The 15,876-nt window shown below is 39.3% G+C and overlaps 1 protein-coding gene across 2 annotated transcripts in view; it reads right to left on the reverse strand.

Moving 5' to 3' along the window:
• Window positions 1–1,025: 1,025 nt before the first annotated feature.
• Window positions 1,026–15,876, reverse strand: part of LOC126088537 (molybdenum cofactor biosynthesis protein 1-like) — a 56,744-nt gene continuing 41,893 nt past the window's right edge. Inside the window, exons 5-6 of one of the 2 annotated variants that reach the window (XM_049906717.1) lie at window positions 1,476–1,533; window positions 1,026–1,063 (exon numbers count right to left, since the gene is read on the reverse strand). In XM_049906717.1, coding sequence (XP_049762674.1) covers window positions 1,478–1,533 — 56 coding nt within the window. In that variant the 3' untranslated portion in view covers window positions 1,026–1,063; window positions 1,476–1,477. Of the gene's footprint in view, window positions 1,064–1,097; window positions 1,534–15,876 lie in introns of those variants that run through there. The other variant, XM_049906716.1, reaches the window with a different exon arrangement.

Raw genomic sequence — 15,876 nt, forward strand, 5'->3', positions numbered from 1 at the left:
AATTTTCATAAAAATGCCTCGGTTGAAGACTGCAAACAGCTTACAGCATAGCTGCGAGTTGTTGAGCTACTGTATGTAAAACTGAATGAAGCCAAGAAGAGAAATTGAGCCCATACAGCAAGAAACTTGCAGGCCGTAGTGTGGGTAGTGTAGCCGTCATAACTGTTCACCACACCCAAGCCTACAGCCACCAGATAAGATTTTTTTGTATTTTTACCTTTGTACAGCATGAACCATTAATTTAAACTGTGTTTTAATAATCATTCTTGAACTTTACGGAAACTGGCTCACCCTGTTATTTCATCCTAATCATACATCTGTATAGGGTTCCTTCCTGGTGTTTGATTAATCCGAGTGTCCTGTTTTACAGACTTATGAAGTGCCAAGTTAATATAAAGAGGCACCATTTAAATTGCTTTAGTGTAAATAATAAAAATGTTTTCTTAACTATTGCAAAGTGTTATAGTTTGCTTACATAAAATTCAATCAGAGTGAAGCCAAGTTACTAGAACCTGTTAGATGGCTATACAGAATTAGTTCAAAGAATAATAGCTTTTGAAAGTAAATTCCACCAAGAAAGAGGTTTTTTTTTAAGTGAAATGTTCAGTTAAAAAGTGTGTGATTTAGTGTCTAAGTATTAAAGTTTCTTGATTATGGAAAGTGCTTTTCTAAAGGTTGTCCCCCCCCCACCCCGGATAATTTTTTTTACCTTCCTTGAAGTTATCTACTGGGCTTTTTCTTTTTTAAAAACATAATGTATAAAGATGTAGCCCAAAATTGTTTAAGTGGGGTAATTTATTTGAAGAGCCAAACTAAACAGTAGCAAGAAAGTAGGCAAAATTCACATTTCTGCTTCTCCAATACTTCACTATTTCATTGCCAGGATAGGTTGGTGACCATTAAGTACATGTTTTAAACCACTAAATGAACTTGGAAATGAGTTGTCCTAGCTTCAGTATATTATTATTCATACTGTGTTTCTATCTAGCCACTGGGTAAGATCTTAGGAAAAGAAGTGAATAGTCCAATTTACTTACCCATTAGACGCAACACACGGTAAATCCTGTAAGAAGGATAACTCTATTGATTATCTTCTCCTATAAACAGGAGTATCCTTCCATAATGTATTTTATTTGGAAACTAAACTAAATTTTAGTAAGAGGGTTATACGTGGCAACATAGAGACAGGGTTTCTGTTATTTACGTAAAAGCATACTAATATCATAATGGTAGTGTTATAAGGTCCTATTAATGTGTGGTCATGACATTTGTTAAATGTCTCACCACATTCCTATTGAAACTATTTACTCTTCTTGTAAATAACACCTATGACAATTTTATACAAATGTCCACTAAGACTTTGCTCATCAACTTTCATTTACGTAACAGCGATCTTTTAGATGTATTTAAATCAGTACTGTAAGAAATACTGACTAGCTTTATTTTCAAGAATCTCAAGTTTAAGTTATACATACTGTTATCCTCCAATAAGAATCATTGGCCGATTCTTCATCTTTGACAGGTTCATCATGCCTGCAATGCAAAACATTATCTTTTGTATTAACAGATGAAATCCAACTTTTTAAATTTAATAAATGCTTATACAAACATAAAGTTTCTTCAAAAAAATGTATTTCTGACAACTTCCTGTCAGATAATTTTCACTGAATGTTGCAACCCAGTTATATTGCTGATGAGAAGCAAATTTTGATCTTTTCCCTCTCTTCCTTCACCATCTCCTGTTTTGTTCACCTTGACATATTTCTACCAAAAAGACTACCCACTGCTTATATTTAACACTCAGTAAATTCAGTGCAAATATTTCCTTAACACAGGATGTGCATTGACGAGCTTGAATTAATCAGAAAAATATAAACAGATACTAACCATTCCACAGCTCTTACAAAATACTTGCATTAAGTAATCATTACAGCTACTTTTTGTACAGCAAGAGGACTAACAGTCAAAATGGTGCTACATGCTACAGGCAGTGCAATACAATTTATTTTACTCATTGCTACAGCAATAAATGTACTTATAAAAATATTCAGTATAATCAAATACAGAGAGAGAAAATATTCTAACTAAAGAGATATAGCAGCCATAGGCAGAAACAAATAAAAATCTTAGCTTTGAGGACCTAAAGTTTCTTCATCTGGAAAAAGTAAAAAGAGAAATGAGACTGTTCAAGAATTAAGGATGAAAATTCAGGATCTTGAGTCAAGGAAGATGGATGGTTAAATGAATGAAAACACTAGACTGGACATGATGAAATTCAGTTGCGAAAGAGCAGCAGATGATGTAATTTAAAATGCTGAGAAATAAGATCTCTTCAAGAGGAGCCACCAAAAGGTCAAATAAGTGAAGAACAAGCTGAAAATACTGGTAAATGGGCTAAAATGGCGGCAAATAGATAAAGGAAACAGAAAGAAAGTGCTGAAGAACAGGCAACCAAACAACAACAACAACAACAACAACAATAATAATAATAATAACAGCAAATTGTAGCAATATATAATAGCAGTCCCACAACATCTGGAGGAAGATTTTCCACTAACAGAGCAATAAATTCATGAAGCCATCAAATCATTCCAAAACTTCAAAGCAACAAATGAAGACTCCACTACAGCAAAATTATTGAAATAGTCAGAACACACAAATGATCTACAACTGCTGTTTGAGAACATTTGGAAAGCTGAAGAGATTATGGAAAGCATTAATCCACAGCTATGAAAAAAAGGGGACACACAAAATGTCAACAATTGCAGAGATGCCTCACTTCTGCCAGTGGTATACAAAATATTATCAAAAATTCTCTGGACAGAGTTGTAGAAACTTTAGACAAATAACTGGGAGAATCTCAAGGAGCTCTAGAAAGGCAAGACCCTGCACAGAACAGATGTTTATTAGAAAATCGATAATTCTCCACAGACTGTTAATCACCAAACCTTCAATAGTATCATGTATTGGTTTCAAGAAAACATTTGATTTGGTAGGCAGAGAAATTATAGGTAAAATCATCAAAGAATTTTGTGTTAAAGCAAACATAATCCTCAAAACACTAGCAAATAGGATGACTGAAGCTAAATTTATGGGAGAAGTATCTCAACCATTTGAAATAAAAACTGGTGTTAGACAAGGGGACAGTTTATCACCTTTACTGTAACACTGCATTCTAGAAAAAAATAGAAAGTATCTGGAATTTGGAGAAAAAAAATCACAAAATTGAACCAATAATTCTAGGACGAAAAACAAATGGAATTAAGGTAAACTGCCTGGCTTCTGCAGATGATTCTGATATACTTTCAAAAAAATTTGACAGACAGTTATTGAAAGAAATCTTTTGGAAGAAATAGCAAAGAGAGCTGGTCCCAAAATTTCAGCCGAAAAAACAACATTGATGACAATTTCAAACAATGCATCAACATTCTTAGAAAAACAAAAATGTAAAATAGCATTAGTAAGTAAATTTAAATATATTGGACAAACTGCACAACAAAATGGACTAGAAGAATTAACAGTAGATGCAAGAGTCAGCAAACTGGAGAGAGCAAATCGTTTGACAAAGGATATTTACAACAAGAAATGTACAACTAAAAAAACCAAACTAAAACACTATCCCACAGTGGTATGACCAGGATGTTTATATGGATGAGGATGCCTAATGATGAACTATAAGCTGGACAGAACAGAGGTTCCTCAAAGGAGCATTATTAGAAAATAATGGTTGCAATACAAGCTACAGATGGCTGGAAAATGAGAAGTAATGAGGAGATCTACAAAAATTTTGAGAAAATATCAGAAGTAATGGCTAAAAGAAGATTAATCTTTTTTTAGAGACCTCTACTGAATGAGTAGTTCTGGAAGAAGGAATCAATGATAGCATGGATTACAGAAATAAGAAAGAAACAACATCAAACAATCAGAAATAATAGAAAGAAACCTTTTTACAGATAAAATACTAAATTTAAAAGGATCATCACCTCTCCAAGATCAAAATTAATTTCATCCCTCTCAATAAGACCGTGAAAACCAGAAATAAAATTCATAAATATGATATTGCGAAGCTCAAAATCAATCAAAACATATTGGAACAATGCCACCAGTAACTGACAGTTGAATCCCATAAATGGGCAGACATTGCCTCCATGATCCTACAAGCAGCTAATACTACAATCCTGACAGCTAAAAAGAGGAATCATACATGGTGGAATGAGGTTTGTGATGAGGTGGTGGCCCAAACAGCAAGTGCATGGAAAAAGTGGAGCTCTACCAGGAGACCTGAAGATTTTGATGTATTCCATGAAGTTTGAAAATATGCAGCCAGAACTCTACGAAGGGCTAAGCAATTGCATGAGAAACAGCAGTTAGAACAGATCGATCAGCGTTTCCAGATAAACAATGTCAGAGACTTCTATCAGACATTCAAATCGAATTTGAAAGGATACCAAGCCCCAAGTTTTTGTTTTAGAGACGAAAATGGAAAGCTCAGTGTTGTGTACATAGTTCTGCGTATTCAGCGCGTACACAAATTTCCCACTAGAGTGCGACCCGCTAAGCACAACAGCGCAGGCGCAGCACTCGTCCATCTCCGCACTACGAGATGGCGCTGCCATAGAGACGGACCAAATTCTGCTTCCGCCGATCCACGTATTAATATGTAACGCAGCCAATGAGATTGCTGCTAACATAGAACACTTTCTCCTCGCGCATCTCACTCGTGCAGTGATACATGAACGCGCGAGGTATTATAACGAGTGTAAAGACCTTCGATCAGTCAGTCTGCATTTGTCTGCACCAGTCTGTACCAGTCTGCATTAGTCTGTAACAGTCTGCATTAGTCTGTACCAGTCTGTACGAGTTCTACAATTGTCTGTACCAGTCCATAGTCAAGATTCAGTCTGCGCCTAATAAGATTACCATATTCCTGTACATAGCCATGAAGATAAATGTATAGACACTTTTGTCAAGTATCCAAGATATACACTCCTGGAAATTGAAATAAGAACATCATGAATTCATTGTCCCAGGAAGGGGAAACTTTATTGACACATTCCTGGGGTCAGATACATCACATGATCACACTGACAGAACCACAGGCACATAGACACAGGCAACAGAGCATGCACAATGTCGGCACTAGTACAGTGTATATCCACCTTCCGCAGCAATGCAGGCTGCTATTCTCCCATGGAGACGGTCGTAGAGATGCTGGATGTAGTCCTGTGGAACGGCTTGCCATGCCATTTCCACCTGGCGCCTCAGTTGGACCAGCGTTCGTGCTGGACGTGCAGACCACGTGAGACGACGCTTCATCCAGTCCCAAACATGCTCAATGGGGGACAGATCCGGAGATCTTGCTGGCCAGGGTAGTTGACTTACACCTTCTAGAGCACATTGGGTGGCACGGGATACATGCAGACGTGCATTGTCCTGTTGGAACAGCAAGTTTCCTTGCCGGTCTAGGAATGGTAGAACGATGGGTTCGATGACGGTTTGGATGTACCGTGCACTATTCAGTGTCCCCTCGACGATCACCAGTGGTGTACGGCCAGTGTAGGAGATCGCTCCCCACACCATGATGCCGGGTGTTGGCCCTGTGTGCCTCGGTCGTATGCAGTCCTGATTGTGGCGCTCACCTGCACGGCGCCAAACACGCATACGACCATCATTGGCACCAAGGCAGAAGCGACTCTCATCGCTGAAGACGACACGTATCCATTCGTCCCTCCATTCACACCTGTCGCGACACCACTGGAGGCGGGCTGCACGATGTTGGGGCGTGAGCGGAAGACGGCCTAACGGTGTGCGGGACCGTAGCCCAGCTTCATGGAGATGGTTGCGAATGGTCCTCGCCGATACCCCAGGAGCAACAGTGTCCCTAATTTGCTGGGAAGTGGCGGTGCGGTCCCCTACGGCACTGCGTAGGATCCTACGGTCTTGGCGTGCATCCGTGCGTCGCTGCGGTCCGGTCCCAGGTCGACGGGCACGTGCACCTTCCGCCGACCACTGGCGACAACATCGATGTACTGTGGAGACCTCACGCCCCACGTGTTGAGCAATTCGGCGGTACGTCCACCCGGCCTCCCGCATGCCCACTATACGCCCTCGCTCAAAGTCCGTCAACTGCACATACGGTTTACGTCCACGCTGTCGCGGCATGCTACCAGTGTTAAAGACTGCAATGGAGCTCCGTATGCCACGGCAAACTGGCTGACACTGACGGCGGCGGTGCACAAATGCTGCGCAGCTAGCACCATTCGACGGCCAACACCGCGGTTCCTGGTGTGTCCGCTGTGCCGTGCGTGTGATCATTGCTTGTACAGCCCTCTCGCAGTGTCCGGAGCAAGTATGGTGGGTCTGACACACCGGTGTCAATGTGTTCTTTTTTCCATTTCCAGGAGTGTATGTGAGAATAAGATTAACGTACCAATACCAAAGGAACTTCAGATTGTCAATTGTAAATAGCATCCAGGACCAAGTTAAGTAATTTTTATATTTGTTATTATTTTAATAAATGTGTGTGAAAATTAATCAAGTTCTGTTTAAAGTTGCTCACCATCAATCTGCCACTCTAAGCGTGCAAGTGGCATTTCTATCGTCTGATCTAATGGCAGAAGATAAACATGCCATGATAAGACCACGAGACACATTGCTGACACTCGCTTACTTCGTTAGAGCAACAAGTCAAATAATCTGATGGTGTGTGTACTGAAGGTCTTACAGTACGCACACCACACTCGGCCTGACCAACAAAGAAAACTGCAAGATCATGTCTCGTTACTTTGAAAACCCACTTAATTGTGATGAACCGAAAGAAAGATTCCCTGTATGTGCCCCAATCCACAACTACCCCTCATCTCCATTTAGTAAAGAGGAGACCAAAGAGATCATCAACAACTTTAAGAATAATAAGGCAGATGGAGAGGATTCAATAGTGGTGGAACTACTGAAGCTGGCAAATAATGAAACTCTAGATATACTAGTCCAACTTTTTGAGGAGATCTGGAGAGCTGGGATGATACCAACTGAATGGCAGTCAGCTTTAATCCATCGTCTACACAAAAAAGGTGATAAATAGAATGTCAGTAACTATAGGGGTACCTCATTAGTATCTGTTCCATATAAGATTCTCTCCAAAGTGATACAGAATAGAATAGAAGATCATTGTAACCAACTGATTGGGGACTATCAAGCTGGTTTCCGAAAGGGCGATTCTTGCACAGAACAGATCTTTAACCTGAAGAACATCATCAGGTACAAAAAAACTGGAAGAAATAACTATGTGGTCACGTTTGTTGATTTTCAGAAAGTATATGACTCCATCGACTGACAGGCATTAATGAATATTTTGGAAAAGTTTGGGGTGGATAATACATCAAGAAAGCTGATCAAACAAACTCTTACTAACACAGTGTCAAAAATTAAATTTATAGGTGAGGTATCTGAACCCTTTACAATCAGAACGGACATAAGACGAGGAGATGGACTATCCCTCTCCTTTTCAATTGTGTCTTGGAAAAGGTCATTCGAGAGTGGAGAAAGTTATTAGCCCAAGAAGAAACAAATGAAGAGTGGTTCAGACTTGGTCCTAAGAACAAAGGGGTGTGCATTGACTGCTTAGATTTTGCAGCTGACCTGGCCATTTTTGCTAACAACATAGAGTCAGCAGTCAACAAGATAAATAGGCTGTCAGAAATTGCTGAAAAAAGTTAGACTCCAGATCTCTATTCAAAAGACAAAATATATGACGAGCATCTGTGACGGACCTGAATGGATGATAACCAACCTGGGAAAAAATCGGACGAGTTAAGAATTTCAGGTATCTCGGTGAAGTCATCCACCAGGAGAATGGATTAAAAGAAGAAGCAATTGTCGGGATGAGGAAGTTAGACCAAGCATACCAACTGAAAAAGAATACTTATAACAAAAAGTCTATGAGTATATGGGCCAAGTTCCAACATTATAATACAGTTGTAAAACCTGAGGGCTTATAAGCATCCAAAACTTTGACCATGAATAGACAAGGTCAAGCTGAGCGGCTGGAAAAGCGTGAGTGTAGGATATTAAGGAAAATCCTAAGGTAATAGATGGGTCGATGGACAATGGCGAATGAGAGCAAATGAGGACTCGTGCAGCAAGACAGAACCTATCACAGCATCCATTACGAAGAAATGATTGTTATTTTATGGTCATCTCATGAAAATGGACGGTGATCGACTAACAAAAAGAATACGGAGTTTCATCCTATCTAAGAAAATGAGGCCGAGATAGTTCAAAGAATGTGAAACAGATCTTAAGCAGATTGGTATCTCAGAGAGAAATTCCTGAAAGGAACAAATTTAGAAGATTGGTGACCAACTACCAAGGTTTTAACATGGCATCAACATCCGAAAGACAGTGAGGACCATTATCTGAAGAGCATAAAAAGGCACTTCTTGGAGGGGCTCAGAAGATACTGGCAGGAAGTCAAAGCTGGAGCAAGAACAAGACCTGGACACTAGAGTGAAGTCGGTTGTTACCACGCAGTCCGTAGAGACTCACCTCGATAAAAAAAATAAATAAATAAAAATAAAAGGCTTTTGATGCAGAAGAAATAGGGGATTGAGAACAACACGAATAGAATAAAGGGGGGAAAACATGAGGAGGAGATGGACGAGTACTGGAAAAACAGGAGACGACAAGGGAAGAAGAAGAAGTGAAGTTATTACATGACGAGAGATGGTGATTGGATTTGATTTGATTCAGTTTTCGTTACATACACCGAAAAAATGAGATGATTCTCGAGGATGTGGAACATGTCAGAATGTATAACACAAAACATTTTAATATAATGAATACTACCCTGATCATTTGTCACGAGATTGTCAAAATAGGTGAATACAATACAGTAAACTGGAAAAAGCTAATATTTACAGAATTAATACGCTGTCAGAATGAAACATTGTTATGCACTATTAATAAATTTATCATACACAAAATACCTAATATTGACTGTTGCAACCAAGTGCTGTCAAAACTTAAATCTAACATATTTTTACTTAAGCTGGCCTAACAGTCTCTGTTAGGATATTTATCTATAGAGTAGAAGGCATTGCCTATCAAAAAGTCATTCAAACTCTGTTTAAACTGTGCTTTATCTGAAACCAAGTTTTTAATGGTTGCTGGTAATTTATTGAAAATGTGTGTTCCTGAATATTGGACCCCCTTTTGGACCAACATAAGTGATTTTAGGTCTTTATGTAGATTGTTCTTATTCCTAGTATTGATAATATGTATTGAGCTATTTGTTGGAAATATAGATATATAACTTGCAACAAATTTCATTAAGGAGTAAGTATACTGAGAAGCAATGGTTGGAATTCAAAGTTCCTCGAATAGGTTCTACACGATGTTCTTCAAAGACTGGTCCCAGATACTCCATTGCACCATTCACCGAACCTGATAACCCCGAGCCATCAGTAACAAAAATTAAGTCTTGCTTAAGAGATTTACAACACTACATGCACTTGTTACCAAAGTCTCATTTACTTTTAGAGCTATCTGTTCCACTTCCTTTTTGGCCCCACTTCTCTCTGTCTTCACTATATCCCATACAGTTCTTATTTTGTTGCCCGATACAATTATCTTTTTCTCTTAATAAAGCTACTTCGATTTCTGGATTACTTGATTCAATATTTTGCAGTATTCTTTGTGATGCATTACAATGCTAATATCAGAAATGTTCCTAGATAGTAGATACAGTCTCCTTTTTGCCCCACATGATATCTTTATTCCTTGTGTAATCCATGGTTTATCTTTTGACTTTTGTGTGATTTGAGTTACCTTTAGGGGAAAACAATTTTCAAAAGAGGAGGTAACTTTATTAATAAATGCTTTGTATTTTCCATTTGAGTCAGGTAAACATCTCTCCAGTTCATGTCTTTGAGCAATTTCCTGAATTCCTCAATTTCTGGCTTATTTATTATCCTCCTGTACTCAGATTTAATATTTTTTTATCCTGACAAGTTTCAACATTTAACACAAGATGCTGCACGTCGTGATCAGATAGTCCATTTACTATTGGTTTTGTGATATGACTTTTTTCCCCTAGATTTGTTCATAAAGATATTATCAATAGCAGTCTCAGAGCTTTTACATATACTAGCTGCAAAGTTCACAGTAGGAACTAAATTGAATTTTTTTTTTTTTTCAAGCCATTCCTTTCGCTTTGTGAAATGAAGCACTGCCTAGTTCCAAAACACAGGACTACTATGACAAGGTGAAATGTTCTCAGAGTGCTACATGTATGATAGTAAATGTAATCAGCACTATAGTTGTTTTCTGAGTAGTTATGCTGTGTGTGTTTCATTCAATCAGATGAAATGGAATAAAATCATCAATTTATTTATTTTGGCTCTTTATCACCAAGATACATTCAATGTTGGTTGAGGTTTATCTTTTGAATTCACTCCAGTGTAGATTGTCAAAATTTTATCAGTTGTCAAAGTACTTGTAACACAGTTTCCGAATTTACTGCCATCCAGGAAAGTCTAGCACTCAAATTATTCTCAGAGACTGAGAGCTGGCTGAAACCCAGAGTAGAAAGCTCTGACATATTTAGTGATTAATGGAATATATATCAGAAAGGCAGGTTAGACACTGTAGGAGAGGGAGTGTCCATTGTCTCTACTGAGGTCAAAGCTGATTGTGACAGTGAAGTTACCTGGTTGCATATAACAAGTCTACGTGAAATCATGTTAATTAATGGATGTTTTAATCAGCCACCCGGTTCTGCTATGACAGTTTTGGAGCCATTCAAAGAAAGTCTACAGACAGTAGCACGTAAATACCTAGATCATGCAATACTAGTTGGAGGTGAATTTAGCCTACTGAGTATAGATGGTAGCCTATGGCTTCATTGCAGGGGGTGCAGTCAATCTTGTGAAGCACTTTTGAATGTGGTTTTCGAAAATTGTCTTGAGCACCTAGTTTGGCACGCCACATGCAATGGAAATATCTTAGACCTTGTAGTTACAAACAGGCCAGATATCATCAATGACTTCAGCATAGAGATGGGGATTAATAATCATGATAACATCATAACAACTAAGGTTACAAAAATTAATAAATCAGTCAAGAAGGCTAGGAAAATGTTCGTGCCAGAAAGAGCAGATAAGCAGATGTTAGCATCTCACTTAGACAGAACTGACATCACTTAGTTCCATTAAGATGGACGTAGAGAGATTATGGTCAAAGCTTAAACAGATCGTGAATTGCACTCTCAACAAGTCTGTACCTAGTAAACGAATTAAGGATGCAAAAGAGCCACTGTGGTTTAACAATGAAATTCGGAAAATACTGAGGAAGGAAAAGCTACTGCACTCTTGGTTCAAAAGAGAATGCCAAATGGCAACAAGGAAAGGTCATACCTTAGCAAAAGATCTGGCTGAGAAGCAGGGAAAATTATTGTCCTATGTAAAATCACTAAGTGAGTCAAAGGTTTCCATCAAGTCACTTGACCAGTCTGGTGTGGCAGTAGGAGATAAATGTTTTAAATTTTGCATTTAAGAAATCATTCATGCAAGAAAATCATATAAACATACCGTCATTTGACAATAGCACAAAGACACCTAACAACAATCACCACAAGAGGCCAGTGCTAGCACAAGTTGTTCACATGATATTTGTTGACTGCTGCCTGTAAACACGTGCCATGTCAGTGCTCTTGGAAGAGAGCTGTGGCAGTGACACAGCTCTGTTGTTGTTCCTGTGTAGTGATCTGCAAAGACGGGACGGGGGGAGGGGGGGGGGGGGGGGTCGGGTCGAGATTCAAGCAGTGATTAAGTACTTCATAAAGAAAGGTATGAAAGCGAAGGACATTCATGCCGATTTCCAGAATACACCAGGGGACTCTGGTCCTTTGTCTTCAACTGTTGCCAAGTGGATAAATGAATTTAAATTTGGTCAGGAGAGCTTAGATGATGATCATCCTTGAAATGGTCAGCCAAGATGTATCACTACTCTAGAAATCATTGCAAAAGTGCACATAATGATCAAGGAGGATCACCAATTTAGAGTGCATGAAATTGTTCATGCTTGCCAGATGTCATCTGAAAGGTATCCACAAGATGGGTGCCGCGACTCTTGACGCTGGATCAAAAACGCATGAGAATGGACATATCACAACAATGTTTGGCCTGTTTTAGGAGAAACAAACAAGATCTTTTGTGCTGGTTTGTGACCACGAGGAAACTTTGGTTTACTACTATACCCCAGAGACAAAGCAACAATCAAAGCAGTGGAAACATGCTGAATCTCCGCCGCCAAACTCCTTCAGCGGGGAAGGACATGGCGTCAGTGTTCTGGGATGCGCCACCAAATTCCTTCAGCTGGGAAGATCATGGCATCGGTGTTCTGGGATGAGAAGGGGATTCTGTTTGTACATTATCTCCCCACTGGGCAAACAATTACTGGAGAATACTATGCTAACCTTCTGGACAAATTGCAACAAAAGATATGCGAAAAAGGCCAGGTTTAATAAGGAAGAAAGTCATCTAGCATCAAGCCAATGCACGCTCGCACGCATGTGCCATCGCCATGGTAAAATTACACAAACTAAGGTATGAGAGAAATTTGTTAACATCGAGTATAGATTTAAGCGTCAGGAAATCATTTCTGAAAGTATTTGTATGGAGTGTAGCCATGTATGGAAGTGAAACATGGACAGTAAATAGTTTGGACAAGAAGAGAATAGAAGCTTTCGAAATGTGGTGCTATAGAAGAATGCTGAAGATTAGATGGGTAGATCACATAACTAATGAGGAAGTATTGAATAGGATTGGGGAAAAGAGAAGTTTGTGGCACAACTTGACCAGAAGAAGGGATCGGTTGGTAGGACATGTTCTGAGGCATCAAGGGATCACCAATTTAGTATTGGAGGGCAGCGTGGAGGGTAAAAATCGTAGGGGGAGACCTAGAGATGAATACACTAAGCAGATTCAGAAGGATGTAGGTTGCAGTAGGTACTGGGAGATGAAGAAGCTTGCACAGGATAGAGTAGCATGGAGAGCTGCATCAAACCAGTCTCAGGACTGAAGACCACAACAACAACAACAAGGTATGAATTGTTGCCACACTTGCCTCTTCCCTAAACTGAAAATTTTTCTTTGTGGATGAAGATTCACTTAAATGAAGAATTGATAGCCTGAGTTGACAACTGTTTTGTAGGCCTGGAGGAAAATCATTGTCGAGATGGGATAAAGGTATTGGAACACTGTTGGACCAAGTGAATTAATCTACAAGCAGGGTACATTGAAAAACAAAAAAGTTTCAGTGACATAAGTACTTTTTTTCTATTCTGTTTCAAGAACTTTTCAAACCACCCTCGTAAGCATCCCTGACACCTGAAATAATTAAAAATAAATAAGTTGCCAGTTGCAGATGGAATCTCAATTTGGTTTTACAAAGAGTGCTATATGGCACTGGACCCTTACTTAGCTTGTATTTATTGTGGATCTCTCACCCAGCAGAAAGACCTAAGCAACTGGGGAAAAAAATACAGAGGCGTCTCCTGTATATACGAAGGGCAAAAGAACAGACCCGCGAAATTACAGACCAATACCTGTAACATCAGTTTGCTGCAGAATTCTTGAATATATTCTGGGTTTGAATCTAATCAGTTTCATAGAGACCAATAAGTTTATGTCCACAAATCAGTACAAAGCATCGCTCATGGACAACTCAGCATGCCCTTTTGTCATACGACGTCTGTTCAAAAAATTCCAGAACTTTGTCCACAAAATTTTCTATGCTTATCTTTTAGTTACTATGGATTGTCTCCTTCGAAATACTCTCCTCCACAATTGATACACTGCTCCCAATATCATTTCCACTTCCAGGAGCAGTCTTGACACACCTCTTGCTGGGTCGCATAAAGTGCCGTCTGCGAATTTTCTTTTATCTCATCTACCATTGCAAAACTTCATCCTTTTCAACTTTGGAAATAAAAAGAAGTCTGCAGGGGTCATACTATTCTCGCAAGGAACATCTCATTCTAATTTGTGAGATCCAAAAACTGTTTTTGGTCTTGACTCATGAGCCGTGGAATGAACTTGGCGGCAACACAATGCATTCCAAGATGCTGTGTCATTTCATAACATGATCCAATTGAAATGTTACATTCTTCTACAATCTCTCAGACAGTGAATCTTCGACTGGCACACACAATTTCGTTGACGTTCCTGACACAAGTGTCATCAGGGGACATCCAAGAGCGTCCTGAACAAGGATCATTTTTGACTTTTATAAAGCCATTTTTAAAACATGTGAATAATACGTAACACCGAGTATGGCTTAAGAACTCATCGCTATAGGCTCCCTGCATCATTTGGTGTGTCTCTGCAAAGGTTTTCTTGAGTTTCACGCAAAATTTAATGCAGATGCATTGCTCCTCTAACTTTGCCATCACACAATTCACAAACCCAGATTCCATATTTCTTGATTTCCGAGAAGCATTTGACATAGTGCCTCACTGCAGACTTTTAACAAAGGTACAAGCACATGGAATAGGTTCCCAGACATGTGAGTGGCTCAAAGACTTCTGAAGTAATAGAACCCACTACATTATCCCGACGGTGAGTGTCCATCAGTGACTAGGGTATCATTAGGATCGTTCCAGGGATGTGTGATAGGAGCGCTATTACTCATATTTTCTATGTGCATAACTGATCTGATGGACAAAGTGGACAGTAATCTGTGGTTGTTTGCTGATGATGTTGTGGTGTATGGAAGGTGTCATCGTTGAGTGATTTAGGAGGATAAAAGATGACTTGGACAAAGTTCCCAGTTGGTGTGATAAATGACAGCTAACCCTAAATGTAGAAAAATATAAGTTACTGCAGATGAGTTGGAAAAACAAATCCATAATGCCAGAATCCAGCATTAGTAGTGTCATGAATGAAGAAGTCACATTGTTTCAATATCTGGACATAACGTTGCAATGTGATATGAAATGGAACGAACTTGTGAGGGTCATGGTAGGGAAGGCGAATAATCATCTTTCGTTTGTTGGGTGGATTTTACTACAGTGTGGCTCAGCTGTGATGGACATCACATATAGGATGCTAGTGTGATCTCTTCTTGAGTACAGTTCGAGTGTCTGGGATCCGCAAGGGGTCGAATTAAAGCAGACATTGGGGTAATTCAGAGGCAGGATACTAGATTTGTTAACAGTAGGTTGAAACAACAACATACAAGTATTATGGAGATGTTTCTGGAACTCAAATGGGAATCCCTGGAGGGATTTTGAGGAACACTGTGCTGACTGCAGAACAATTCTGCTTGCACCAACATACGTTACGCATAAGGACCACGAAGATGAGAGACGACAAATTAGGACTCATAGAGAGGCATATAGACATTCACTTTTTCGTCACTCGATTGGCAGATGGAACGGGAAAGGAACTGACTACAGTCGAATTAAAATTACTTGATAGTTGGCACTTCAAACGCCAATAAGAGTAGTCAGCGTCACACTTGAACTGTCTGCTGTTGCCAAACTCCACCAAAATTGGCCAGTCACTTCCAATTCCTGGTTCAGCATTCTTTCTTGATGTATTTGTATCCCGAATTATGAGCCCGACACTTTTATTATGTATTTCATGACACGCGATAACTACACAAAAAACAACACACATTAACAATGCTAACGAAAGACACACATTTCATTCATAGCACTAACCAAACACTACCGAATAACTCAGCACAAGGTGTAATTCAGTATCATACATATAGTTATCATATTCACAGAGATCATCTTACATTAGATAAGCTTTTCACTACACTGCGTGAAACTGAAATTTTTAAGGTTGCAATTCATAGTTGCAACTGGGTCAC

Source organism: Schistocerca cancellata, chromosome 6 (assembly GCF_023864275.1).
Source record: "Schistocerca cancellata isolate TAMUIC-IGC-003103 chromosome 6, iqSchCanc2.1, whole genome shotgun sequence".
Lineage (NCBI taxonomy): Eukaryota > Metazoa > Arthropoda > Insecta > Orthoptera > Acrididae > Schistocerca > Schistocerca cancellata.